Source organism: Capra hircus, chromosome 18 (genome assembly GCF_001704415.2).
Source record: "Capra hircus breed San Clemente chromosome 18, ASM170441v1, whole genome shotgun sequence".
Lineage (NCBI taxonomy): Eukaryota > Metazoa > Chordata > Mammalia > Artiodactyla > Bovidae > Capra > Capra hircus.
Window position 1 is genome coordinate 55,902,611 of NC_030825.1, and position 27,117 is coordinate 55,929,727.

A 27,117-nucleotide genomic window follows, 5' to 3' on the forward strand; every position below is an offset into this window, starting at 1 on the left:
TTCCTCAGGAAGACCTGGTTCTATGCCTAAGGGAACCTCAGGACTCCACGCAGAGATGGCCACTGGGATCCCCAGACATACAATATTTAACACTTGGGATTTTACTTGAACACGATAAATATGGAGGCACATTAATTTGCCAGTGCTTTAAGGTGGAACTCAACGATGAGAAACAAACCCCATTTGTACAATGGTGTGATCACATGGAATTTAGTTATTTTTTTCTTCCACCCCCACCCCACCCCCATAACAAGAAGTCCAGTGAGGCAGCTGCCGCCCTTGGTTCACTGGTTAAGGGTTGTCAGGGCGACTCTGTGACTCTCCTGGCTTGTTCCTCATGGTCACAAGGTGGCAGCCCCAGCTCCAGCCATCATACCCACAGTTGCACGTGCATGTGGGTTCAGTTGCTGAGTCGTGTCCGACACTTTGCAACCCTATGGACTGTAGCCCGCCAGGCTCCTCTGTCCATGGGATTCTCCAGGCAAGACTACTGGAGTGGGTTGCCATTTGCTTCTCCAGGTGACCTTCCTGATTCAGGGATCAAGCCCAAGTTCTCCTGCATTGGCAGGTGGATTCTCTACTGTTAAGCCGCCAGGGGAGCCACACTGTTACACACTACCAGAATGTGACCTGTGAAGGCCACACCCCCAGGGCCCAGCAAGGACACAGAACAGGTGTTCAATAATTATTTATTGAAAAAATGACCGAACCCCAGACCCCCACTGAAACCACCCCCTCACACACACCTGACTTTCAAAGCCCACATGCACAGGGCAACACCAGCTGTGCTGAGCACTAGCAGCCACACCCCCGACCCCGGTGCCCCCAGCCTCCAGGGCGAGCAGACACTCTAGTAGAACTCTTCCTGCTCGGAGTCCGGCTCAGCACCCTGCTGGTTCTGAATCTGACTCTGCTTCTTGTACAGACCGGCCACCTGAGGTGAGAGGGTGGGTGGTAGGCGAGTCGGAAGCCCCAGGGCAGCCTCATTTGCTTCCCAGCCAAATCGGGCCAGAGCCCATGTTCTCTGAGAGGCTGGCCTGGTGAGGTGAGCCCACCCCTGGGCCAACCACCCATCCCTCTACCACAGGCCTTACCTGGGCACTAGTAGTGGCCTGCTCTGGCTTCTTGTCCTCACGGACACGAATAAACCGGGGGAAACGGAGGGAGATCCCCTTCTCGCTGTCCACCTAGGGAAGGTGCGGGGGAAGCGGTAAGGAGAACAGGCAGCATTCCCCACCCAAGGTCTCTTCCCTGCTCCTGTGCCTCTGGCCTCAGTCTCCTGATCCATACAATGGGACTAAGTGCTGGGTCAGTGTGAAAATCACATCAGGTAAATCGGCTGTACCGACTGTTGTAAGAACAGGGGGCTGCTGGGGCTTCTGCTGCCTTTGTTAAGAGGGCTGAAAGGCAGAGGGCACAGAGCCAGAGGTGGACTCTAAAACCAGACTCCGGGGTTCAAAGCCCAGCTCCCGACTCAGAAGCCAAGTGAACCTGGGCCCGTTATGTGCCCTGGGCCTCTATTTTCCTATCTGTGAAATGGGAAGGTCAGTGTTTTTGTGAGGATGAGTGTGAACAAGTGCCGTGCCTGCTTCACCTAAGTGTGTGATAAATATTACTCCCATTGCTTGTTACCAGGGAATCCTGACTGCCCCAGGGGGAGCAGGAGTGAGCAATTTTAAGAAGGAAACAAGATAAAAAGTATGAGCTTTGCCTTTTCGTAGAAGTCTGCTGCTAAGCAGAAATGCACATGCCAGATTTTGAAGGATCAGAAGAAATCCCAAAGGGAGTATATTTTTAAGGTTTCCTGTTCTTCAGTTAACTAGACTTCAATTTTAAAGTTATATTTCCTGTTCTTTGGAAGGAGGATGCTAAGAGCTGTCCTAGTGCCGGTCGGTGGCAGGGGGTGAGGGTCCCCCGGGACACGGACCCTTTGGCAGGTGTGGAGAATGGAACCACTAGTGAGAGAAATTAGGCAAGGAGCGTTAAAACTTGGAACGTGAAAATGAACTACAGTTGATAAAGAAACGCAGGAGTTTCTTCTTCTCGTAAATGGTCAGCAGGAAGTATCCTAAGTTTTTACTGAAAGGAACTGCTTTCAAAAATTACTTAAGAGCTGAGCGTGAGGCTGATATTTAAGAAAGTGATTTAAAAAAAAAAAAGATACAAATGTGGGGTTCCCTGATGGCTCAGCAGGTAAAGAATCCACCTGCAGTGCAGGAGACACCGGTCCCATCCCATGGACAGGAGCCTGGCACGCCGCAGAGTCGGCTATGACCGGTGACTAAACACAATTAACCGAATCGCGTTGCTGCACGTCTGAAAACCAACTATACTTCAGTAAGAACATACAATTAAAGACAAAATTTTAAAATTTGACAGTCAAAGAAATCAATTTCATTGTTTTCTACTCCTGGGGAATTTTTCCTTTTTTTTTTTTTAAAGGAGACTTTGATCTCATTGTCTGAAACCCCAATAAAACGCCAGCTCCGGTCTTCCGAAGCATCACACCAGAAGCACAGACATGGGCCCCAGAATCCCCTCCCCGCTGCTCTCTAGCCACTCAGCTAGGATTCTTTCGGAGGGTCTCCTCGGGGTCCCCCAGTTACTCACCAGGCCCCGGGCCGCAGGGTAGATGGGGGACAGGGAGAGGTCCGCGCACTTCACCTCCCACACGTCGCTGGGGTCCAGCCAGTGGTCAGGGGCCACCGCACCGTCAGCCCGGACATAGGAGCGCGGGGTGGGCAGCACTAAGGCCTGCAGCCGTGTGAGAAAGAGGAGAGGGTCTTGGATCTAAGTCAAGGCCGAGGGCTGGGGGAGGGAGGGCAGCGAGGAAAGAGGGAGGAAGGGGGGGAAGGGGAGACACAGACACCCCTCAAAGTAAAATGCTGGCAGGGGCGAGGGGTGATGAAAGAAACAGGAGAAGGAAGAAATGGAGACCCTGGGAGCCAAGACAAGAAATTAAAGGCAGAAAGAGAGAGGAGCAGAGACCCAGAGACGGGAGTCAGAGACCAAGAGAGACAGAAGCCAGACGGGGACACACAGACCGGAGACACAAACACGCAAGAAACCGGAGCGCACCCCAGACGCCCAGCGCCGGGCCAGCAGCCACCCCAGCGACCAGAGGCTCCGCTGGCATCCTGAGGGCGAACTCGGGGAGCCAGCAACACGCCCTGCCCTGAGCCTGGCCCCAAGCGCGGCAGACAGGGCTCCCTGAGGCGTCTCTGGCCCAGAGCTGGCGGGGCTGGGACTTGAACTTGGACGTGCTGGGCTCCCCTGGCCAAGCCTCCCGCATGGCGAGAGCCCCGAGCGGGTGGGAAGGGCTCACCTGGAGCCTCTGGTGATGCTCTTCCAGCTCCTCGTCACTGAAGCCAGTTCCGAGCTGCGAGGAGGACAGGGGTCAGTAGCTCTGCTTCCCCCCAGCTCCCGTGGGCCCAGGATGAGCCGGGTCTGCCCCTCCCCGGCCCCCGCCTCCAGGGTCCACCCGGTACCTTGCAGATGGCCTGGAACTCCTCGCTCTCCTCATCGTACGAGGCCAGCAGGAAGCCTCCGTACCGGCCGGCCCGTTTCCCCTTGCCCAGGTAGGCACCAATCACTACGAGGTCCAGGGTGTCGCCCACACCCTCGAGGTAGTCCTTCTTCAGCTGAGGGGAGAGAAGGCTGGAGATAAGGGTGGGGAGCTCAGGTGTGAACCCCCCTGCTGGTGTGGGGGGGCTGGGTGAGAAGACCCAGGACAGACGCTGGGAGGAGAGCGGACAGCGGACAGGTTTCTCAGCTGAAAGGGCTGATGAGAAAGGGGCCACTCTGATGGGAGGAGAAGGTGGGAAGGAGGGGACGGGTCAGGTGGGGAGACTTTGGGGGGTCACCCCAGATCCCCCTTCGTTTAGTATGGAGGGACATTCCACTCCTTCACAGGGAGAACATCTATCCACTCATTCCAGAAACTAATAAGTGCCAACCATGTGCCAGGCAGGAGCCTGTTCCTACCCCAGGGCCTCTGCATTGCTGTGGCCCTGCCCCTGGCTTTACCCTGCTCGTTACTCCCCATCTGCGTCCTGGCTGACCTCCTGGTGGAGGGCAAGAACAGAGAGCTCCCCAGGCTCCCTCATCTTGCCACCTGGGGCGCCCAGACAGGCGGTTCTCCACCAGTCCTCGGTGAATTTGTTCACGGGGAGCAGTGCAGGCAGCAAGGCCGAGGCGGCTGCTGTGGGAGGCGGGAGGGAAGGAGCAAAGGGCCCCAGAGCTCAAATGGGGTGAGGTGGGGATGGGGAGTGGACCACCCAGCAGGGACAGACTTCTGGTCCCTGAGCTCAGAGAGCAGGCGGGGTGAGAGGGTGGGCAGCACCTTGAGCCAATTGTGTGACCTCTTGGCGATCTCGTAGGTGGCATCCACGTCCAGGGTCTTCACCATCAGCCCCTCGCAGGAGTCTAGGGAACACAGGAGAGACACTTGAAGCCCCGGCTCACAGCCTCGCAACAGTTGTGGGCGGGACTGGTCCCGTCGTCTAGGGTGGGGCCAGGGTGGGTGCAGATCACGGAGCGGGGAGGGACAGTGCGGGGGGGGCACAGACCTTGTGGGACGCCCTCACCTTTCACCGACTGCTCCAGGAACTCAGCGATCTGCTCCGTGTCCTTGGTGTCCAGGGAGGTGGCAAAGACGAACTCGCCCTCCGTCTCTACGAAGTTCTCCCGGAGCAGCTGCCGGCGTCGGGAGAGGGGCTCACGTACCAGGGACTGCGGGGCGGGATGAGAGACAGACGTCACCGTGGAAATAAAGAGGAAAAGCCCGACGTCAGGCGAAGCGGGAAGCGGGTGGGTCACAGGTCACCCTGTGGCTGATGGAGATGAGTATGAAGAGGGGGGTCAGTTTTCATCTTAGGCAATTCTCTAGTATCTGGCTTAATAGAGGCTGGATTCTCACGTCTGCTCCCGCCCTCAGGCCGCAGTAGGTTGTTCTCATTGCAGGACAGGCATACAGATGGGGAGTTGGAAAGGGGACGCCTCAGGGGCCATACTTTGAGAGCTGCTGCCTGAGCGTGGCCTCCCAGCTCAGCCCACTGGTTTCCAGGTTTACACACCCACTTCATCCCCCGACCACCCAAGACACAATGCTAGAACTCACCTCTCCGTTGAGGTAGATGAGATCGAAGGCATACAGACACACCTGCACCTGGATCTCTGCTGCGTCCACCTCCTGGGTCAGGAGGGATGGAGACCCGGAGTGGGGGTGGGAAAAGGTGAGATGGGGCTGGGTGCGGGCCCTCCCATCACGCCCAAGGCGGATACCCAAGTCACCTGCCACTCTCCCCTTCTCCCCAGCCAAAAGCCTGCACGCCTATAAGCACAGCAGTGATGCCGGCCGCTGGCGCTGAATTACGGTAGCGACCATCTCATTCCCCTCTGCTGCTTGTTCGCTTGCCTGGCCTCCCTCGCAGCTCATGAGGGTGACACGACAATTCTGCCCAATGAGAGCAAAGAAGTTTTCTGGGGTGCAGGATGAGGGGGCTCCTGGAACAGGTCTTTCATAATAAGAAAAGACCCCTTCCCTCCTTCCTATTTGGCATGCTGGGATGAGAACGTGATGGCCGGGGCTGTGGCAGCCATGTTGTAAAAGGCTGAGAGAACTACATTCCAACTGACAACTCTGTCTCTCTGGGACTGGGCAGGATTGGGCGGAAGACGATGGCAGGTGCTGGAGTGGGGCAGAGGCTACCTTGCGTTTGCGGGTGGTGAGCACTTGGAATGGCTGGATCTGCTTCTTTTCCCGGTCCCAAGCTACAGCTTCTGTGTCTAGGATGAAGGATGTGACTGATGGGAGTTTAATCTGAAAGGTGAAAGGGGAAAACCCAGAGCATCATGAGAGGTGGTAGATGAGGCCAAAAGACAGATGGAGAGAAACCAGTTTATTTCCTGTCTACATGGAGAAGATCCAGTGACAAACGGATGCCAGCCTTAGAGACACGCGTGAACACAGACGCCTTCTGGTCCCCACTGAGAGGGGGAAAAACTAAGTTTTCTGAGGACTTACTATATGGTCCCACAAGCTGGAAACCCATGAGCCTTTGTCATCTTCCTCTTCTGCTCATTTTACATTCAATTCAGCCATGAACTTGTCCGTTTTCTCTCGGAAGTCTCTAAGCCGTCCACTTGCCACCACCTTGCTGAGCCCAGTCCAAGCCTAAGCCACAGCATCCTACCAGTCTCCCTGCTCCTGCACTGACTCTGCCCAATACACTCTCCTCACCGCAGCCAGGCTGCTCTCAGCAAACCCCACATCTGCTCAGTGCTCATCCCTGCTGAAAACACACGGCTCCCCAAACCCTTGGAACCTCTCCTTGGCCAGCCCCCGCACCCCTTCACCTCACCTAGCCCCTCAGACTCACTCTGCACCCCCACACACAAGCCTTTCTGGTTCTTGAATGGACTGTGCCCCTCCGACCACAGGGCCTTTGCACACGCTCTGGACTTGAGAATCTGCACGGCTCCCAAGGCCATCCACTCTGTATCCCGGGCTGTGCTTGGTGATGGCCCTGTCTTCCTGACACCAAGGCTAGGTCTTACTCTGCTTAAGGCTCACAGGATGCTGGACCTTTTCTTCAGAGCCCAATCTCTGAGTACACTCAGAGGTAACAGCAGGGCTCTGATAAAGCCCTGCCTGCTGTGCCGTCTGGGTTAAAGTCGCAGCCTTCAGCACAGGGCTCAGCACAGAGCAGACGCCCAGTAAATACTTGAATGAACGGGTGAAATAAGCCAGATCCCACCGACCCTGTACTGTGACTGCCTACATGAAGCTCTAGCACAGGCAAGATGAACTTATATCAGTGGTTGTAGCCACAGGAGGTGGACGGTGGGGGTGGGGAGAGGGGCCTGCCTGGCACGGGGCATGAGCAAACACTCTGCAGTGATAAACACACAGAAATGTTTTATATGTTGATTATGTGGCTGGGTGACCTTGTCAAAAATTTTCAAACTCTAAGGTCAGAACCTTTTATGGAAACTACGCCTTAAGTTGGTTTTAAAAACAAACAGCACTTGGCACATCACAGGAGCTCAATGAATGCCTGTGTCGCCCTGTCCCTCTGTCCTCGCTGCTCTAGGAAAGAGCAAACGTCCCCATTAATTACAGAAGACTAGTCCTCTCTGTGGGCTTCCCTGGTGGCTCAGTGGTAAAGGATCTGCCTGGACTTGGGTTTGAGCCCCGACTCAGAAGATCTCCTGGAGAAGGAAATGCCAACCCACTCCAGTCTTTTCGTCTGGGAAATCCCACAGAGGGAAGGGCCTGGCAGGCTACAGTCTATGGGGTCACAAAGAGTCAGACATGACTTAGCAACCGAACAACAACAAAGTCCTCTTGGACTGAGAGCTCCTAAAGTAGGTCCACACGGCCCTTGGGAGCAGAGACAGCCTGGCTCCAGGGCCCTAGAGATCCAGCCCTATTTACAGACTGTGGGCCAGCGTGCAGGCTTCTTTCTCCTCCACCTTCATCCCAAACCCTCTCCCTGACAGAGTGTGATTCTGCCTTTCCCAGCCTCCGCTGCACCAGAGAGCCTGTGACCCGGTGCTGCACAGGGGACCCCCAAGCTGGAGTCAGCCGGGGGTGATGGGAGGTGCCTGGAAAAGCACTAACTTTCCTCATGGATGCAGACAGCAGCTGGAATCCCTTTCCCACCCGTCTTCTGTCTGGAAGTGTGGCAGCTACCTGGAGACCAAGGGGCCAGGCACTGGGATGAAAGGCAACGAGCCAAGGACAGCAGACCCAGCTGGATTTGGAGAGACCTCGGTCCTCAGCTGAGCCAACCCACAGCCACCCGCCTTCAGATTTAAAGGGGAAAAAAAAATCTGCAGGCATTCTATTATCTATAACCCAACACACTCCAACCTCCTTGCACTCACTCCCGCTGCACCGGGCCGGCCTGGCTGGCCCTCCGTTCCCCGCTCCCCTACCAGCACCCCTCCCTGACCCCCCAGGTGGAGCTGGCGGCAGGCGCTCACCTTGGGGATGCGGCTGATGATGTCAGGGTACCTTCCAGTATTGTCCTCCTGATTCCTGCTGAAGATCTTCACCTCCCCGCCTTCCAGAACGTGAATCTGCCACCATGGGGGAGGGGAGAGGGACTCAGAGCCCGGCCCACCCCCGGGAGCCTGGACTTTCTCTTCTTGACCCCACTTCCATGAGCAGAAGGTTCCAGAAGCTCTGCAGGAGGAACTGGTGCAGAGACCTGAGCGAGTCTTCTCCTGGGTTCAGAGGGCGTGTCCCAGGCCTGTCTGTGGAGCCCCTGCCGCCTCGTCTTCATCTCCAGTCCACCCTCTCCTCCCCTGGCTAGCACAGGTGCTTTGCTGTGTGTGTACACGCGCGCCAATTTGTCTGGATGTTGTGGTGCTATAAATAACATTCTGGTTTTTACGATTTAAACGTATTCATTTTAATACGTCTGGGTCACAGTCCTTGAGCAGAGCCATATATATGCCACCTAACATGCATATTACCCCAAAAAACAGTAGTGTATGTGTGTATAATATACGACTTTAAATATATACGTTTTTAAGTCATCACCATCTTAAGTCATAGTGATTTTCTGCTCAGCACTGTATTTCAAAGGTCCATCCATGGTGAGTCCATCCAATCTACTGTGTGTAGCTGCCTCAAGGCACCACAAGGAGGCGCCCACCGAGCTTGCTTACCTGTCCCCAGGGCGTGGCCCCACTCCCCCCAGGACAGAAGAGCCACAAGTATCCTCACAGCCCAGACCAAGGCTGTCTCCAGCCCTGGGAGCTGGGACACACGTCCAGGTAACCCCACCGGCTACATCAACACGCCCACCTGCAGGGCACGCGTGCAGCCCACACTTTCTGAGCTCCCACTGCCCTGGGTCAGGACTTGACGATGATACCCAGTAAGATCTGTCTTCAGAGGAACCAGTCAGGTGGCTGTGACCGCACCACTGGAGGTGGGAACTAAAGCCCCCAGGGCCGTGTGAGACCAGATGAGCAGTCATGGCGAGGCCGGCCGGCCCCACGCTCGGGTCTGAGGGACCCCACGCCCCCGCTCGACGGCGCGTCCACCCCCTTACCTGTGCCCTCTGCCCGTCGTATTTGTATTCGCAGGTGAAAGCTGCCTCCTCAAAGCGCTTCAGGACCTCACTGACACCCCGGGTGGGGTGGGCCAACATTGGTTTCAGGGGAACCCCTGGGAGGGGAGGACAGTGAATTCAGATAGTATTTACTGGGGGTGGGCGGTGAATTCACAGAGGCAGGGTGGAGACTGCTAATCGCCCTCAGAAGCGATGCGTGCAACAGCTGGGTCTGTCATCACAGAGCCTGGCCGCCCCCTTCTCGAAAACTAAAACAGAAATGCAAGCGGTCTAGAAACTAGAGCGACAGCCTTGGAATGACAAGGTGACGAGAGAAGGAACTCGGGTGAGCCCCGGGGCGCAGCGTGGGCCCTCCCCTGCCGCCCGCCTCCCTCTAGGCCCTTCCATGGACAGAAGAACGAGATGCCGTCTGCCTGCCGCACTGCCTCTGGGGTATCTCGGGGACAGCAGCTCTAACACGGAAGCGGGAACTCCACGGAGACGAGGCACGGCTCAGGGGACAGGGTTGGCTCAGGGGAGAGGGGGGTGCTCTCTGAGCAGGAGGCCCTGTGCTGGCCACCCTGGGGATGGAGGGAGGGGAGCCTGGTGGCAGCCAGCCAGGGGTGAGGCTGTGGATGGGTGGCGGCAGGCGGGGGCGGATCTCACGGAGGCGAGTACCTGGGCTCAGCCTGCAGTGCTCCGGGAGCCGCTCGAGGCCGTGTTCCAGCAGCACGGGGACGATCCGGTCCAGGTCAGGTACCTCACTAGGGCAGGGAGCAAGAACAAGGCGGGTGAGGGTGTCCTTCTAGAACCCTGCTCGCTGGCTGTGAGATCCGCCACTGCCTGCCTGTCACCGTTCCCAGAGTCGGCTCCTGCCTCCCTTGACTCCCCTCGTCGCCCCGACTGTTGTGGTCCTTCATGTTTCTTCCAGGCTGGCCTCCCCCTCCCAATATTCCTGTTTAACAATGGTCTGGGGCCAGCCCGAGAGCGACAGTCTGCAGGTCTCCAGGCAGGGGCAGAGTCCTCTCCATGACCATACGACCCTCACGGTGTGCCCGTCACCAGGCCCCGTCTGGGCTTCTCATGGCCTTTCCACATGCAGTCCTGCCTGGAACTCAGAAGCCTCTGCCTGCCTCTCCCCTTGGCTGTCAGGGTCTCCGCCTCTCCCCGTCCCTGTGTCCCTGACCCCTCGCTGTCAGCCGCCTCCCTCATCTTTGTCACCTCCCCGAGCCCGGCGCCCGTCTCGTCTGATCCCCACCCAGGGTCCTGTCGCCCAGGTCTCACCAGAAGGTCTGCTTCAGGATCATGCCCTGCTCCTCCAGCCACGTCTTTCTGGCTTCTGCCGTCTTGCCCTTCCCGGCGTCCACCACGGCGGGGGGGCATTCTAGGATGAACCCAAGAGGAAGGGGCTTTGGGAAGGGCCCAACCCCCCTCAGCTAGCCCCGGGTTCACACGGGGTGCTGGTGAGACGTTCCTCAGGGAGAGGGGCCTGGACGGGCAGAGGGAACCAGGAGGGGGTGGGGGTCAGGGGAAGGGTGGCCGGGTTAACTCGAGTGGCAGCGTGGGGCCGGCCACTGGGGCTCACCTTGACCGGGGGGCGTGAGGCTCACGGCCTGGGCAAGGGCCGCCAGCACCGACTGCTCAGCCAGCCCGAGGCGCAGCCGTCCACTCAGGGCTCTGGGGAGACAGTGGGTAACGGGGATGGATGCGCCTCGTCAGCCCCTTGCTCCTCCCTCCTCCAGTCTCCCCACCGCGACCCTCTCCTCTAAACCAGAGCAGCCTCCAGAGCTGAAAGGGACCTGCGATCACACAGCCCCAATTGACAGAGGCCAGCCACAAACCATCACGACCGCAGGCAGTGCCTACGGGCAGAACTAGGGGTCTGGCAAGGCCTCCGTCTCTCTCCTCAGCTGCCCTCTGACAAAGCAGTGATGGCAGGGGTGGGGGTGGGGGTGGGGCCGGGGCACGGCCGGGCCTGGAACAACCTGCCCAAGGGTGCCAGGGTGTGATGGCCAAGAACCTGTGCCCGCACGGGCCCTGCTTGAGACAGCGACCTCGGGCAGGAGGCTGCACCTCCCTGTGTCTCCATCTCCCCTTCTCTAAATGGGGGTGAGGCTCACAGCCTCCCAGGGCTGCAGGGAGGAGCTCATGGGAGAAAGCGCGAGACACAGGCCAGGGCAGACATCACTAATCCACCGCAGCATGCTTCACCCACAAGCCCAAGCTTCTCCAGGCAGCATTGCTGAGAAGAGGAGCTCCAGTTCACAGTGCTCCCATCCGAGGACGGTCAGGGCACCAGCAGTGATGTGCCTGCCGGGCCCCTTCCCCACCTCACAAGCCCACACCCTCACCTGGCAATGAAACGCGCCTCTGAGTGACGGCAGGCCACAAAGAGGCCTTTGATGACATCCATCTTCTTGGTGGTGGACTGGAGAGAAGGGGGCAGGGCGGTCGGTGCCGGGGGTGAAGGGAGGGGGGCCATCCTCGCTGCCTGGGGAGCTGCCGCCCTTGGAGACCTGCCTGCCTCCCAGCCCTGCTCCCCAGTCCCACGGCCCAGAGCGCAGAGGACAGTGAGAAGCTCGTCCTCCTTCTGGCCTCCCACCCCGGCTCTGCTCAGCGGGTGTGCACGGAGCCCCACGGCCCGCACTACACTGGGGCTAGGGTCTCAGGAGGAGAGTCCTGCAGTCTTGAGAGCAGCAGGAGGAGAGAAGCTCTGATCCCAAAAGCAGGACCGAGGTGACCCCGCCCTGAGCAGTGGAACCAGAGCCCTCCGGGTCCCCAGGAGGAGAGGGTCTGGGGAGGGCCAGCTGCCCGCCCACTCACAGCGCTGCCCGCCAGCTGCGCGATGTCCCGGAACTTGGCGAAGACGCCGGCGGCGGTGAGCGCAGGAGGGGGCAGCACGAGCCTCTGGGTGCTGCGGCTGCTCTCGGCCACCAGCCCCACATCACCCTTCTCGGCCACCTCGGCCCGGACGGACTCCAGCTGCCGACCTTGTGGGGTAGAGGGGGCAGCGGCTGAGCGCCAGGAGGGGTGTGGCCGCCGGGCTCCCCTCTCCAGAAGCCGGGATGATGAGCCCGTCTACACCAGAGGGGTCGTCTGGGGCGGCATCATCAGTATGGAGGTGGGATTTAAAGCCCTGGATCTTGGCCGACTTCCTCCCTGGCTTCCTGGTTTCCTGTCCATCCTCCATGCGGGTCCAGGACTGACCCTGCCCCTTGCCTGCCTGGGACCTTTCCACGGCTCCCCAACACCCCCGCGGAGCACCCCAGGTCCCGCCCACTCAGCCAGCCTCTCCCGGGCACAACCCCCCTCTGTCCCCAGCTCCCCTCGTGGCTGTTGGCCAAAGCCCTTAAGGGCCTCTGCGACCTCCACGAGCCCCGACCCTCAGCCTTGCTCTGCGCCTGCGGCATCCCTCTCCCCCACCTGGTCTGGGTGCAGACCTGGTCCTGACTCCCCCCGCTCTCAGCCCATCAGTGGCCCCCCTCCCCACCCTCCACCTTCCCAGTCCCTCCCTATCGTCTCCTGGCCTCCCCACGTGCTCCCTGGAAGACCCCCAACCAACCGGCCGGGGGCATCCACCACCACCCTCGCCTCACCCGTGGCCTGGGCCACTGCCTTGAGGAGGATGCCCTCTCCGATCCCGAGCTCCAGCCCCTGCTGGGGCGGCCCCAGGCGGTTGAGGCTGAGGTAGAGGACGGGTAGGAGGTCAGCAGGTGACAGGGCCACCACGGAGCGCAGCAGGTTGCTCAGCGTCTCCACCATCCGGAGCCTAGAGGAGGGGACGGGGGTGAGACCACCTGACATTTCAGTCAAGATGAGGTAGGGGAGTGTGGTGATAAAAGAAACGCAGGAAAAGAGACGAGGAGGGGGCTCACGACCAGCGCCCGGTGTGTGACCCGAGCCACAGGCACCGCCACAGGCTGCCGGTGGGACATGAACTCCACCTGAGGAAGAAGGGGACGATCATCTACAGGGAAACAGCTAATGCGTATGGACTGCTTTCCAGGTGCCAGGCGTTGGTATTAAGCCTTCAAAACATTCTGACTCCCTGAATTTTCATAGCTGCCCTGAGCTAGATATTATTTCATTTTACAGGTGAAGAAACTGAGGCACGAAAGACTATGTAACTTGCCAAGGTCACAGAGCTACTGAGTATCAGGCTGAGACAGGGCTCTCGCCACAAACAAGACATGGGCTTTCTCTAACACTGAGGATTGGGAGTATCAGCCAGGCGGCAGGTACTCTTGGTTACTTGAGCTTAGTATCCAGTTCCTGCCGCCAGGCGGTGGAGCCTCTCTCCCCATGCCAGGGATCACGGGGTCACCCTCCTGTCTTGCTCTGACCAACAAACCAGGCTGAAACGATGGCGTGGGCCTTCAGAGGCCTGTGGCCGCTCCTGTGGCCAGGCCTGTGGTCTGTGATCTCGTGCATGAGGGTGCAGCTGAGCCAGGCGGGGGTTAAGAGGATTAAACAGCTGGAGGCACAGCCAGGGCCAGTGGGACAGAACCGTGAGAGCCCCCGCTGGTCCCGGCCAGGCGGCCTGGTTAATTACCGAGCAGAGACCTCCTCGATCTTCTCGAATGCCCGGGCCACAGCCAGATAAGGAACCCTGGGGGAGAAGGAAAAACAGGAGCTGTGCGTACACCCACGCTGCCTCCGCCCCAGCTCCCTGCCCCCACACGCCTCCCAGTCAAAGACCTGCTGATCCCCAGGTGCTCGCAGGCAATCCTGACCCCTGCCTGGGGTTCTCTCTCCATCCCCTTCAGAGAGCCCAATGGTCTCCCCAAAACACTGAGGGTTGTGGGGAGGCGGGGAGGACTGGTAAATCTCTCATTGAAGCCTCCGGAGACAGGGCCTCCCACAGTGCCAGGGACCAGAGGAGGGGTTCTGGGGAGGGCCACGCCTCACCTCTGGCCCGCCTTCCAGCAGGCATCCTCGATGGGGTGGTAGTTGTTCTTGGCAGGATTGTAGCTTGGTGGGTCCAGGTGTCTGTGGAGGGAAAGGGGAGGCTGCAGGGTAGATGCCTGGGTCGAGGAGAAGCCATTCCGTTGGCTGGCATTCACTGAGCATGTCCTAAGTGCCAGGTCCTATGCCAGGCACAAGGGCATGGAAATGAATAAAAGCGAGTTTGCTAACCTGGAACTCATGTTCCAGTGTGAAAGTCAGCAGAGGAGGGGGGGACAAACAACACCAAAAAGCAGAAGAGAATAAATCATTTTTCAGTATTAAAACATTTTTAAGACAAAAACCAGGTAGAGGAGAAATCAGAAAGGCACATGCTGCTTCAGAGGACAGTTGGGGAAGGCCAGAGGAGACATCCGGGCAGAATGATGCCAGGGGTTAGCAGAGTGGGGAGCAGGGAGAAGAGCGTTCCAGAGGGGAGCTGCCAGTGCAAAGGCCCTGAGGTAGGGACACGCCTGGCCTGCTGGAGGGACAGAAAAGGGGTCAGTGTGGCTGAAGTGGAGCCGTGTGATCCGAATATTGTTCAGTTCAGTCACCCAGTTGTGTCTGACTCTTTGCGATCTCATGGACTACATCTAGCCCGCCAGGCTCCTCTGTCCATGGGGTTTCCCAGGCATGAATACGGGAGTGGGTTGCCGTTTCCTCCTCCAGGGGATCTTCCCAACCCAGGGACTGAACCCACGTCTCCTGTACTGGCAGACGAATTCTTTACCACTGAGCCACCTGGGACGCCCATGTTGATCAGAGTCCACTCCGAGAGGCAAGGACCCCTCTGGGTTAGACCCGCCCTCACTCTGGCTGGAATAGCAGGAGGAAGGTGCAGTCCCTGGGTGCCCCAAAGAGCCGGGCACCGTGCGAAGGGCACTCCACCTGCTAGCAAATCAGTCCTGCAGGCACGGACTCACCTGCCCCCCAGAGCCACATAAGGAAACTGGGCAGAGTGGTTAAGCAGCTCACCTGAGGCCACACAGCTAGTAAGCAGTACAGTTCTCAGGCTACGTTCTAGGCCTCTACATCATCGTGCCTCGGGAAATGCCTCACACCCACCCCGTTAGAGCCTCGGCAGCCCAGACTCTGCAGTCACACTCCTTTGGGTTAAAATCGCTGCTCCATCAGTGACCAGCTGTGTCCTGCTGAGGAAGCAATTTCCTGCTGAACCAACCGTATGATGGAGCTACCCGGAGTCCCTGCCCTGACACGCCCTGAGGTTAAGGAAGAAACTAGGGGGAGAGTTCCCACTCCTTGGCATGCTTTGTGGGGAGCATTTTTACAACACTGACTCCCCAGCCTCAGACCTATGTCTCTGCCAAATTTGGGGTGAGGGAGAAGACTGCCGACTGTTTACAGCTCTTCAGCTGATCCTGTGCAGACAGGGATGAGGATGGCTGAGCCGGATGGAGCACGCGCAGTGAGTTGTATGGGCTCAGTATTTGATAAGGGGTCGCCACCTGGTTCTTCCTATTAAAAGGAGAAACGGCAGAGCTGAGGGGTAAGAAATTCTGCAGCCACACTGCCTGGCTCAAATCCCAACTCTGCCACACTCCTCATCTGTGGTCTAATCAAGGCAATCAAAATTTATAATAATAATAGCAGCTACTACTTGCCGAGCGTGGGCATGGCCAGACGCTAGTCTGCAACCCTCAGGGGGAAACTGGCCCAGAAAGGCTAAGTCACTTGGCCAAGGTCATCCAGCTGACAAAGGCGGAGCTGGGACTTCCAAGCACTCCAGAGCACTGTCCTGCCTCCATGCCTCACTTTTCCCACCTGTGAAATGGGAGTCCCAACAGAGTCGACGCACAGGGTTGCTGTGAGGCTTCAATGCATCAGGATATGGAGGGCACAGTGTCTGGTGCGGGCACACGGTTTACAGTGGATAAAAGGGTGTGCTTTCTACCATTAACAAGTCCTCATATTAAAGGTGAGGAAACTGGAGGTCCTAACAGTTTGTCTGTCTCCTGGAGGCAGCTATCAGTGATCAGGTTGAGAAGAGTCTAAGAAAAACGATCGCAGTATCCCAAGAAGTAAAAATCAGGACACAGAACTTCATGTCAGACACCAAGATGGTGAGAGAAACTTACAAGTAATATAAGTATGGGTGTGTGCCCAGGGGGCAGGACAGGGGTACAGAGAAGAGGCCCGGCGTAGGCGCTAGGGCAACTCGGCTTCCAGGCCTGGCCTTACCCCCACCCTCCCTGTGTGTCCCAGGGAAGATGGCCTAGCTGCTCTGGGCTACTGGTTTCAATGCCTGGGAAATGGCTAAAACACCAGCTTCCTGCACAGGCCTACTGCAGAGATGAAGTAAAAAGGCATAAAAGAAACCTTTAGGACGTGACTTGACACAGAGGAGGCTCAAGAAAAGGAGCTGACCTTTCCTACATTGCAGTCACGTGGTGAAATGGGGCCATTTAATCTAATAAGGTTGCGACTGGGGTACAAACTTGTCATTAAGAATCCCAAATTTTTCATTAGACTAATTAAACCTGAATCACAAAATTCTAATGCTGAAAGGCTATTTGGTGATTACCGGTCTCCGTTTTGGAGGCCCACCTACAATCAGATCAGTGAGACCTGGGACTCACTGGCTTACTTTGTTTCATCTGCTGTTCTCTTAATGGATCCTGACTCACCCCTTGGTCTCGTCCTTTCTTAGAGCACCAGGTCCTTCTTCTTTCGCTTCTTTTTTGACAGCTGGCTTCCGGGGGGCTGGGGAATGAAGCAGGGAAACAGTGGACCCTTTCTCCTTCCCCCAGCCCCCACCTCCCAAGTTCTCTCCAGGTAGCATTGCCCCATGCTTGGGGGCGGGAACACAGCAGGAGGGGTGAGTTAGGCCTTCTCACCCACGGGAAGGCCGAGCTCCTTGGAGAAAGACCCACCTGCCTCTTCCCTGCGCAGCCCTGAGAGGTGAAGGGGAGACACTCACAGAAGAAACTGCTGAGGGTCTTTGGAGCTTTGGGGGGCGGTTGAGCCTGGCCATCCTCCTGTGGTTCCTGCTTCACCGTCACCCCGGGCTCTGAAACGCTTTCTGTCGGGGACTCTGCTGAAAGTGAGAGAAGTCAGATGGTGATGCAAACTTTAAACAAATGTTATTTCTTGGCCACGAGGCACGTGGGACCTAGTTCCCTGACCAAGGATGGAACCTGGGCCCCCTGCATTGGGAGCACAGAGTCCCAGCCACTGGACCCCCAGGGAAGTCCCCGGTGCCTATGATTTCTGAAAGATAACTTGTTGGAGGATGACTGGCTCTTTTTCCCTCACATGTGTGGAGGAAAAACAATAAAAATAACAATAGTAAGAAAACCTTAAGTTTCCCCTAGAATTTGCTTTTAGACAAGACATTGGAGAATCTTACTGAAGTCTTATCTAAGCCTTATTTACATTAACTGTCCTCTAAAGACGTGGGACCACCCCCCCAAAACCAGAGAGAGGGCCCCAGGGAGAAAGAGGGTCAGACACTCACTGGAGGTCTGGGGCTCAGGGGGCGTCGTGGGCTGGTCCCCCACTTCCTCCTTGTCGCCCCCTTCAGGCTCTGGGAGGCTTTCTGTTGGTGTCTCTGCTTCTGAAGACAGACGAGGCAGATGGCAAGAAGCGTCACTGGGGGCCCCTCCCCGAGGGCTTCTGCGTTCCCCAGACACTCTGCCCGTTTCGTCTCTGCTGCGCTGACCGCGCATGTGCGAAGCGACGGGAGGGCTGAGGGTGGGTCAGCCCTGGGCCACGCAGGGACCTTGAGGGAAGCCAACCCCAACGCTTGCTTGTGTAGTTGAGAAACGGGGAAGGCCAGACTTTTCTTATAAACCATTATTTTTGAATTATTCACAGTGAAATAGAACTGAAAAGATTTCAAAATGCCAACGATAACTTGTCAGAGATAAAAATAAAGTTTTTTTAAGCTGATTGAAAAATTTAAAAAAAACCACCTCCAGGGTAATAATAACTGCATCAACTGACTTGGAAATAATCTGCCTTAGTAGAGAGAAGTCATCCCCTGCCTTGACCCCCAAAACCCCTGAACACAGATATGGGCTAAAACTTCATGATTTACAGTAAAATTTGTTACTGACTAAAAATTGCCAACCAGAAATCAGACCTCCACCAAATTCAGACCTTCCCTGGAAAGGACAAACCCAATAAAGACCTCTTATTAAAACAAATGACGGTGACCAAGCCTGATTATCATAATCGTATAAAGGCCCCAAATGATCTGTGGATCAGATGTTTATGGCTCCATTTCCCAGGTAAGATATTTTACATTTTCAAGGGAAATGGGCTGGAGGCTGTGGACCTACTAGCTTGCAGCATTTCACTTTTCATTATTAGATCACATTCGTGGTAATTCATGACATCAGCTTTCTGCAAAGCTGGGTACTCATGGGTGGTGCAATGAAAACCAAGTATTAAATGAAAATCAACATGAACAGGAAACAAGGGCAGCAGTTGTCAACTGGACTCCAATGTCTGAGCAATTGTGCAGTGCCCAGGAGACTAACTGAACATGTAAGAGTTTTTTTCTCCTTTCAACGCTATGTATATTACTTTCTCAAACGCCCAAGCTGCTAGAACATAAATAAATAGTTGTCTGGACATACCTCAAGAAACTGAACAGTAAAGGCCTTGGGGCAATGAGGCAGTTATTAAGACACTGCGGGTCCTGGAAGTTTGTGCACTTCTTTGCGTTTTGGCAAAACTTACAATAAAAGCAAATCATTTAGAGGAAAATATTTTCCATACGAGAAATAAAAAGAGAGAAAAATGGGAAACTATATATGAATTAAGATGGCCAAACTAACATATTCCAGAACGCGTTCATGACAAAATTCCCTGGGCAGCGGTGTGGGAGTCTGACGGAAACGCGTGGATTCCTGATCGAAGTGTCGAATCAAGTGGGGTTCCCACACCCTGTCCTCCCAGACAGGCCCCCACCTTTCCAGACCCCCACCACCACAGACACACAGAATGAGCCTCTCCCCGCTTCCTCCCTCCCGACCAGGGTCTCACCTCCTTCCTCCTTCTTCTTCTTAGTCTCTGGGTCCTCGTCCTCGCCCTGCTCTTTCAGGACATCTTGAAATGTCCGTTTGGGAAGCTGCTTCCGGGCTGGAAAGATAAAGGGCTCAGGGTGGCCTCCTTGCTGGCCCACTGGACCCGCCACAGTGGGCTCAGACCCCCGTGGTGATGGCCCCCGAGACGGCTCTGGAGCCCTGCCCTTCTCCACCTGCCCTCCAGCCACCACCCGGGTGCAGGCCACATCCTTCAGGCTTCCGCTTCCTGGCTGTGTGGCTGCGGCAGGCAGGTCCCTTCATCTTGGGAGCCAGCAGCCACCCCCCCCTCTGTCTCACCTCTCGCCACACACTATCCTCAAGCCCTCGCTGCCCCCACATCACACCTTATCCTCAGAGACGCTGAGGCGTGTGGGGCTCCCCCACCTGCTGTGCTGTTCCCACCCCGAGGCCTTCACACACGCCCTGCTTGGCGGCAACTCTTCCCTGTCACCCTTTCTCAACAGAGCCAACCCCGACCAAGACCCTGATCCAAGACTCAGCCCAGACTGCTGCTCCTCTGGGCCCTGCCTCAATCCGTGCCACCCCCGTGCCTGCATGTCATTCCCTACAGCAGCACCGTCAGTGGAAATATACAGTGAGCCACGTGTGTCATCTGAAGCTTTCTAGTGGCTATACTAAGGAAAGGAAAAAGCACCAGGTGCATTTACGTTTGGATAATCTTGTTTACTTGACCCAACATAACCAAAATATGATTCCAACATGTTTTGAATATTTAAAGTCAGTCTCCTTCTTTTTCCTATGCTAGGTCTTCAAAATCTGATGCACTTACAAACACATCTCAACTGCGCACTGAATTTTCATCAGAAATACTTGATGTGTTTAGATTTCGTACAATCTACCGGTGAGAAAGCCCACAGAAGGGAAGTCATTCGCCCAAGGTCACACAGCCAGGGGCTGGTGGAGCCATGCTCTTAACCACAAAGCTAAGAGCACAGCTGGCAGGGGGGTGGCTCAGTGGTGGAGAGGTCCACATGCGGACAAAGACAGGCGGCTGAAACAGCGTGGCCCGGGGGTCCTCACCCGTGCGCCGCTTCGGGATCCCTGATGGGGACGCAGCCGCTGGGGAGGGCTTGGAGCGGGAAGGGCTGCTCTCAGGCAGGGTGACAGGACTGGGAGGTGAGGGCTGTGGAGAGTCTGAAGCAGGCTCCTGGAAAGAAGAGAAAGAGCAACTCCTGAGTTGGGGGAGAAGGAGGGAGCACCCAGCTATATCAGTTTCCAAACACTCGGGAGAACAGAGTGACTCAGCCCCAGCTCTGGCCTCTTACCTGGGCCGTCACTCCACTCCCGTGTCGTTTCACGGTCCCAGACTGTCCCTATTATGGACCACGGTAACAATTCTTTTTTTTTTTTTTTTCTTAAGTGACAAGATCTTTGATTTTTAGCTAAGCATAATATGGCCCAACCAAAAAGTGGTGGCTCAGATGGTAAAGAATTTGCCTGCGATGCAGGAAACCTTGCAGGTCCCTGGGTTGGGAAGATCCCCTGGAGGAGGGCATGGCAACCCACTCCAGTATTCTTGCCTGGAGAGTCCCCACAGACAGAGGAGCCTGGTGGGCTACCGTCCACAGGGTCACAAAGAGCCAGACACAACTGAGTGACTAAGCACAGCACAGCACATAATATGGCCCAACCAAACACTTCCCAGACTTCCTTGCAGCCAGGTGTGGTCAGGAGCCTAAGGACTACCCTTCCCAGACTCCCTTGCAGCTAGGTCAGAAGCCCCAGGTCTACACGATGCAGTGTAAGGGCAACTGGAGATGGAAGGGGGTGAGCAGTGGGGGAGACAGGAGGCCGCTTCACCGTCGGCAGACGGAGGAGTGCTGCACTTCGGATGTTACCTTCAGAGCAGCCAACAGGCAAGAGATGACTTAAATGAGGAGAGCGAGTGAGCTGATGACGTGGGGAAGACAGAAAGCCTTCGGTTCCATGGGTTCTGAGCCCTTCCTCCACAGCAGGCATTCTCTCCCATCACTGCGTAAATCAACTCACAGCACCTTCACGGCCACCCGTGATGAGGGAGACTACCCGAAGCTGCCCGAGCCACCTGAGGCTGCCTGCCAAGGCATTCCCAGAGCAGAGGCAGGGTTAGGCGTACAGAAACCAGGCCCAACCGCTGAACTCCTCTGCCCCCTGGGGCATCAGCTCCAGAATTCTCCTGAGCAGCTGCTGCACTCAGCTCCAAGGCCAATGGGAATGACCTTCTGGTAAATGAGGGCAGGCTGCTGGGGCCCCACCTGGCTTCTGGGGGTGGTGGGGGCTTCCTCTTCCTCCTCCTCGCCCTCGCTGCCCAGGACCCTGGTTGCCTTCCTCCCCGGCCTCTTCACTGGAGAGTCACCGTCAGACACCACTCGATTCCGCTCCTTCAGTGCCACCCTGGAAGGTGAAAAAATGGAGGTTTTTCCAGCAGGCAGAGTGCGGATGCTGCCCCCATACTCTCCAGCAATTTCATTATGTTTCATTCCCTTCCTTGACTTTCAAGCATGCAACAATTCCCAGAAGCCTCCTTGGCATATATTTTTTTAGGCTATGTTGGGTCTTTGTTACTTTTCTCTGCTCGTGGTGCACGGGCTTCTCACTGTAGTGGCTTCTCTTGCTGCAGAGCATGGGACCCAGGGTACTCAAACTCAGTAGTTATGGCTTCCAGCCTTTACAGTGCTCAGGCTCCGTGATTATGGCACATGGGCTCAGCTGCTCTGCAGCCTGTGGGATCTCTCTGAACCAGGGATAGAACCCATCGCCTCCTGCATTGGCAGGCAGATTCTTTACCACTGAGCCGCCAGGGAAGCCTTCAGCATATACTCTGAAACACCCATCCCCCTGTCCCACTTCTCTGGGGCCTCCTGTGTGCCCACCCTGTGCTGGGCGATGCTGGAGGAACACACGAAGTCCCTACCGAGGGCAGACAATGGCCTCCAACATTCCTTTGGAGACTTTCTTTCAGTTAGTCATGTAAGACCCTGATCCCCTAGGGAGGGACTACACTTCCCAGCAACATAAAAACAAAAAGGGTGGATCTCAAAGTCAGAAGTGTTGATAAATCATGGCCTGGTCTTTATTACTGATGAGCATCTTTTATGAAGCAGGCCCTGTTCTGTAAGTTGTTAGGGTGTTGACGCACCAAGTCCACACTGAAAGCCTGATGCAGACCATGATACCCTGTTACCCACGTGGAAACTGGGCACTGGAAGTAACGTTACTCTCCCCAGGCCCCAAACTGGGAAGGTGAGCTGAGTCTACCTTGAACGGTCCAGGGACAAGGTCTTCCCAAGAACTTATGACAAGGATGGTGGTGGAGAGAACACTGTTCTCTTCAGATGCAGCCAGTGGCAGCGTCCCTGCCTTGTGGAGGAAGTCTGCTCCAGAATGAAGTCAGGACACTGGGCCAGAGTCCTGAAGACCACTCTGAGGTTCTGGATCCAGCTATACCTGAAGCTTGACACTACCTTTAGCCTTTCAGGTTACAAGAATCAAAAATTTCCCCATGGAGGCCTGAGACATCCTGAGCCGAGTCTGTTAACACCTGCAGCCAAGAGAGTCCTGACTGATGAAAGGAACAGATTCACCACCTCCCAGCCCCAGGACGTACTTTGGAGGGGACTCCGTTTCTCTGATGGTGTTGGATGTCTCCTTCTCTGGCTTCTTCACTTTGCCCTCTTTCTTGGGCTGGAAAAATGACCTGGAGAAGCAGAAGAGGGGGAAAAGAAGTGAATGATAACAGTAGCAATAACCCCTCTAACACATGCCACATCCCTCAGCTTCCGATGCCCGTCCCCATTTCTGGCACACCACAGGAGACTTTGAACAATCCCCTTAGATGGATGAGGAAACTGAGGCTCGGACAGAGGAGGCAGCACTATGTGCTTTTCTGCCTCAGCTCTCCTCTCACGTGAGAGCCAGGACGCATCCCAGTTTCCCTCCTACAAGTATTAACTGTGCACTTACTATGTGGCAGGGCCTGTCCTGGGAACCCAGGGGCACAGGAGCGGCCCAGACACAAAGTCCGTGCCCTCAAGGGGCTGACGCTCCAGGAGTAGCCAGACATTAAGTAAAGTGAAATCGCTCAGTCGTGTCCGACTCTTTGCGACCCCATGGACTGTAGCCCACCAGGCTCCTCCACCCATAGAATTTTCCAGGCAAGAGTACTGGAGTGGATTGCCATTTCCTTCTCCAGGGGATCTTCCTGACCCAGGGATCGAACCTGGGTCTCCTGCATTGCAGGCAGACGCTTTACCGTCTGAGCCACCAGGGAAGCATAAGCAATGTGTTCATTGCTTAGTTGTGTCTGGCTCTTTGCAACCCCATGGACTGCAGCCCACCAGGCTCCTTTGTCCATGGGGATGCTCCAGGCAAGAATACTGGAGTGGGTTGCCCTGCTCTCCCTCCAGGGGATCTTCCCAACCCATGGTCTTGGTCTCCTGCATTGCAGGCAGATTCTTTACTGTTTGAGCCACCAGGGAAGCCAATAGCTAATATGAGATGTTCGGAAGCGTTATCTGCTCTGGAAAAGGTAAAGTAACAGGCCCTCCCTTCCACCCAGGCATTACCGGCCCTTTAGGCTGGATCATACTTTGTTGTGGGGGGCTATCTGGGGCACTGTAGGATGTTAACAGCCTGCCCCACCTTTACCCACCAGATGCTAAGGGAAGACGCCTCTCCCTCCAAGTGGTGACAACCAAGAATGTCTGATGTTCCCTGCTGGAGGGGGTTGGGGGGAGCTGGAAACTGCCCCAGATTGAGAACCACGGGGCTAGGGTCTCTGAACCTTGCAGCCACTAACATTCTCAGTTACTACACCACCTGGTTTTCCAGTGCCCCTCCCCACTCTCCATACTGATCAACTACTGGAAATTCCTACGTAAAGACTAACCCGAGTTCTTCTAAGATAAGGGCAGAGATAGCGAGAGGAGCAGAGAATTTGGAGAACGCGAGCTGCTGGTGGGTGGGGCGGGGGTCCTTACCTGATGCTTCGCTGCATGATGGTATCAGAATTCTCTCCCCCCTCCTCCTCCTCTCTGGCCACCAGTTTCTGAAAAGAACATCCAAAAATACTTGATTAGGATACTAATTTTTGTGCAGAGATCAACACACGAAACACACTGATTGTGTGGAGATCGGAACACATATACCTCTGATAGGAGAGGAGAATCTTTCACGAATTGAGGTTTGGGGAAATCACCCTGAAATCTACATCACTGGGCTTGAACTTCACGCTGACAGGCCTGACATATGGGCTGTCAAACATAATAGGCAGCTGCTTTAACCAATGAAAGAAGAGAATGCATTTACCAGAAATGAAAGTCTACTCTGAAGACAGGGCTAAAAGCCTTCCTTCCTATGAGCCCAGACCAGCAGCTCTTCAAAGACAAGTTTCCTTTCCCAGGTGCCCAGGCCATAATGACTCTGTGTGTACATGCTAATCTTTTTCTTCTTTTGGAAACCTTGAAAGAATGTGTCCCTGGTCGCATCTGATATACGTTTTTCGCTCTGTTGTTTAGTCACTAAGATGCGTCTGACTCTTTTGCAACCCCATGGACTGCAGCCCGCCAGGCTCCTCTGTCCATGGGTTTCCCAGGCAAGAATACTGGAGTGGGTTGCCATTTCCTTCCCCAGGGGATCTTCCTAGCTCAGGGATCAACCAGCGCCTCCTGCACTGCGGGCAGATTCTTTAACACGCAGCCACCAGGGAGGCCCACTCTTTGTTCTAACAAGATATAAATCTGCTGAAAACCAGGCTTCACTGGGGCAGTTCCTCAGAACTGAAAGGCTTTCTCCTGGGCTAGAATCCTCCATTTGGCTCAAATAAAACTCTTTTTCCATTCCTATATTATTTCTATTCCAGCTTCAAATGTTCCCCAGTCCTTCCCTAAGTCTCCAAACCAGTCAATGCTCCCTCTTTTCATTGTCCTTCCCCATCACATCCTCCCTTCCTTCCTTAACTCTGGCAGACTCCAGTACACCTTTCATCGCTCTCTGGGCCCTGCCTCCTGCCCTCCATCTCACTGGGCAAAACCCCAAAGCTGTTGATTGAAGCCAACTTTCCACCCACCCTGTTCCTGCAACCGCAGAGTAGAGCGGGACTGGCCGCCAGGAGTCCTTCGGGTTGCGGTCCAAGCCTCTCCATTTCCCCAGAGCGTTCAATTCTCCAGCTCTCTCAGGCTGTACTTCAAAGCGGCTTCTTTAGTCGCCAACACCGACTCCACCCGCCGCCGCCGCCGCCGCCGAGAAAACGCAAGCAAATGCGAGAAAGGCAATTTCCCACCGCCTTATCTACCTCTTGCTGCACCTGCGCACCGCTCGGAATCCCAGCTGTAGGCACTTCGACCACCCAGCTGTACTCTCATCTGAGCTCAGACCCTTGACCTGCGCACCAGATCTCATGCCCTCTGACCTCCTCAAACCCCGTGCTCCAGTAAGCCCCTCCTTTCTCTCCTCTAGATCAACTTTTCTCTCTCTACTAGACCAGGCCTATTGATCTACAAATCGGCTGTGATTTGTCCCATCTTAAAAATCAAACAAAATCCCTTCTCTTGAGCCTACAGGTTCCAGCAGCTATCATTCAATCTCTCCTCCCCTTTTCAGAGACGTCATAGAAAGAACTGTCCCAAGGCATCATCTCCAGTCTCTCTCCTCCCATCCCTGCTTGAACCTTCAAGTTTCTCCACATCCCTCAGCTGGCCCTTCTCATCAAGGTGACAGGAACTCTGGGTTGCTAATTCCAGAAGTCACCTCCTGTTCCTCATCTTGGCCCATCAGCAGGATTAGAAACATCTGACTCCTTGCTCCATTGAAATTCTTTCTTCACACCACACCCTCATCTTGGTGTCCGTAAATAAATATTAAAAAAAAAAAAATTCAAGGACTCATATTGCTAGTTTTCTACGCTGATATCTCTACCTGGATATCTAACCAACATCTCAGACCAGCTCAAGATCCTTCTCTCTTCCCTCCCCAAGCTCTTCTAGCCCTCCCTCCACCATCTTGGGCAATAAGCGCAGTGCTGTGTGTGCTAAGTCGTTTCAGAGTTTTTGCGACCCTATGCACTGTAGGGATTTTCCTGGCAAGAATACTGGAGTGGGTTGCTATGCCCTCCAACAGAGGATCGATCTTCCAGACCCATGGATCGAAGCTGTGTCTTTCAAGTTCCTTCATTGGCAGGCAGGTTCTTTACCACTAGCGCCACCTGAGAAGCCCACAATAAGCCCAGACCTTTCAGCTCCCCTCCCCTGGACCCGACACCTTCACGTCTCTTCCCTTGACTCCGCCCCCTCATCAGGCATACGCAAGGCCAGACCTCTCTCCATTCAGAAGGTTCTCGACCTTTCAAAAAGCCTTTGCTTTAGGCCTAGATCTTACCACTGACTTGCCCCGCCCCCGCCCCCGCCCCCGCCCCACCTCCATCTCCCTGGGCTCTCCCTTTAAAGCTGACACTTCTCCTTCAACCTTTCCCCGGCCCCGCCCACTATTAAACTTTCCCCTAGACCCACCCCCTTCCAGGTGGGCCTGCCTCCCCAGCCCTTCCAACTTCCGGGTGACCCCGCCCACCTAGAGCCTTTCCCCGCCCCCTCATCCCTATATAACCACGCCCCATTCAGGTAGTCCCGTCCCTCCAGGCCTCTCGTCAGATCCTGTCCTGTGCAGTTTTCGGTCTTCGTCTACCTTCTACCTAATCCTGAACCTCTGACGGACGCCGTTCCGCCCCCTCCGGCGGCCCGCAGCCCGCGCACTCCCCTCCGCAGCGCGCTCCCGGCCACACCAGCCTGCCCCCATGTCCTCTCCTTTGCAGCCGACCTACTCGGCGAAAGCTGGAGCCCCGAGTTGCCGACACGCGCGCTGTTCAACAGCCCTGAAGCCCCGCAAGACGGGTGCCACTTGCCTCGCGCCAGGCCCGCGCGCCGCTGTGCTGAGCGTCTCGCCCGGAGCAACCCCGCAGTCCCAAATTCGCGCCACCGACTTCGCGCGCAGACTTCGGCGGGCGGGGGCGGGGCCGAGTCGAGGGGCGGGGCCGGGCGACGTCCGAGCCGCCGTTGCGAGGA

The 27,117-nt window shown here is 55.9% G+C and overlaps 1 protein-coding gene across 5 annotated transcripts; it reads right to left on the reverse strand.

Annotated features, from left to right (window-relative positions):
- On the reverse strand, nucleotides 674–27,083 carry LIG1 (DNA ligase 1). Of its 5 annotated transcripts, XM_018062689.1 has the most exons (29): nucleotides 26,958–27,055; nucleotides 25,131–25,240; nucleotides 24,043–24,110; nucleotides 22,671–22,760; nucleotides 21,319–21,457; nucleotides 20,105–20,231; nucleotides 19,023–19,118; nucleotides 17,488–17,586; nucleotides 16,951–17,067; nucleotides 16,658–16,733; nucleotides 13,977–14,057; nucleotides 13,621–13,677; nucleotides 12,665–12,837; nucleotides 11,892–12,058; nucleotides 11,420–11,496; nucleotides 10,654–10,745; nucleotides 10,353–10,452; nucleotides 9,747–9,832; nucleotides 9,069–9,184; nucleotides 7,990–8,085; nucleotides 5,711–5,821; nucleotides 5,120–5,191; nucleotides 4,587–4,731; nucleotides 4,343–4,425; nucleotides 3,489–3,641; nucleotides 3,326–3,379; nucleotides 2,611–2,754; nucleotides 1,095–1,187; nucleotides 674–934 (listed from the first exon to the last, which is right to left on the reverse strand). In XM_018062689.1, exons 2-29 carry the CDS (start codon nucleotides 25,203–25,205, stop codon nucleotides 851–853), a joined length of 2,871 nt encoding a protein of 956 aa, XP_017918178.1. In that variant the 5' UTR covers nucleotides 25,206–25,240; nucleotides 26,958–27,055; the 3' UTR covers nucleotides 674–850. The 5 variants fall into 5 exon arrangements, 4 of the variants coding, with proteins under 4 accessions (XP_017918178.1, XP_017918175.1, XP_017918174.1 ...); XR_001919535.1 differs by lacking the exon at nucleotides 25,131–25,240 and having other exon boundaries at nucleotides 3,489–3,657; nucleotides 26,958–27,083; XM_018062686.1 differs by lacking the exon at nucleotides 25,131–25,240 and having other exon boundaries at nucleotides 16,951–17,064; nucleotides 26,958–27,082.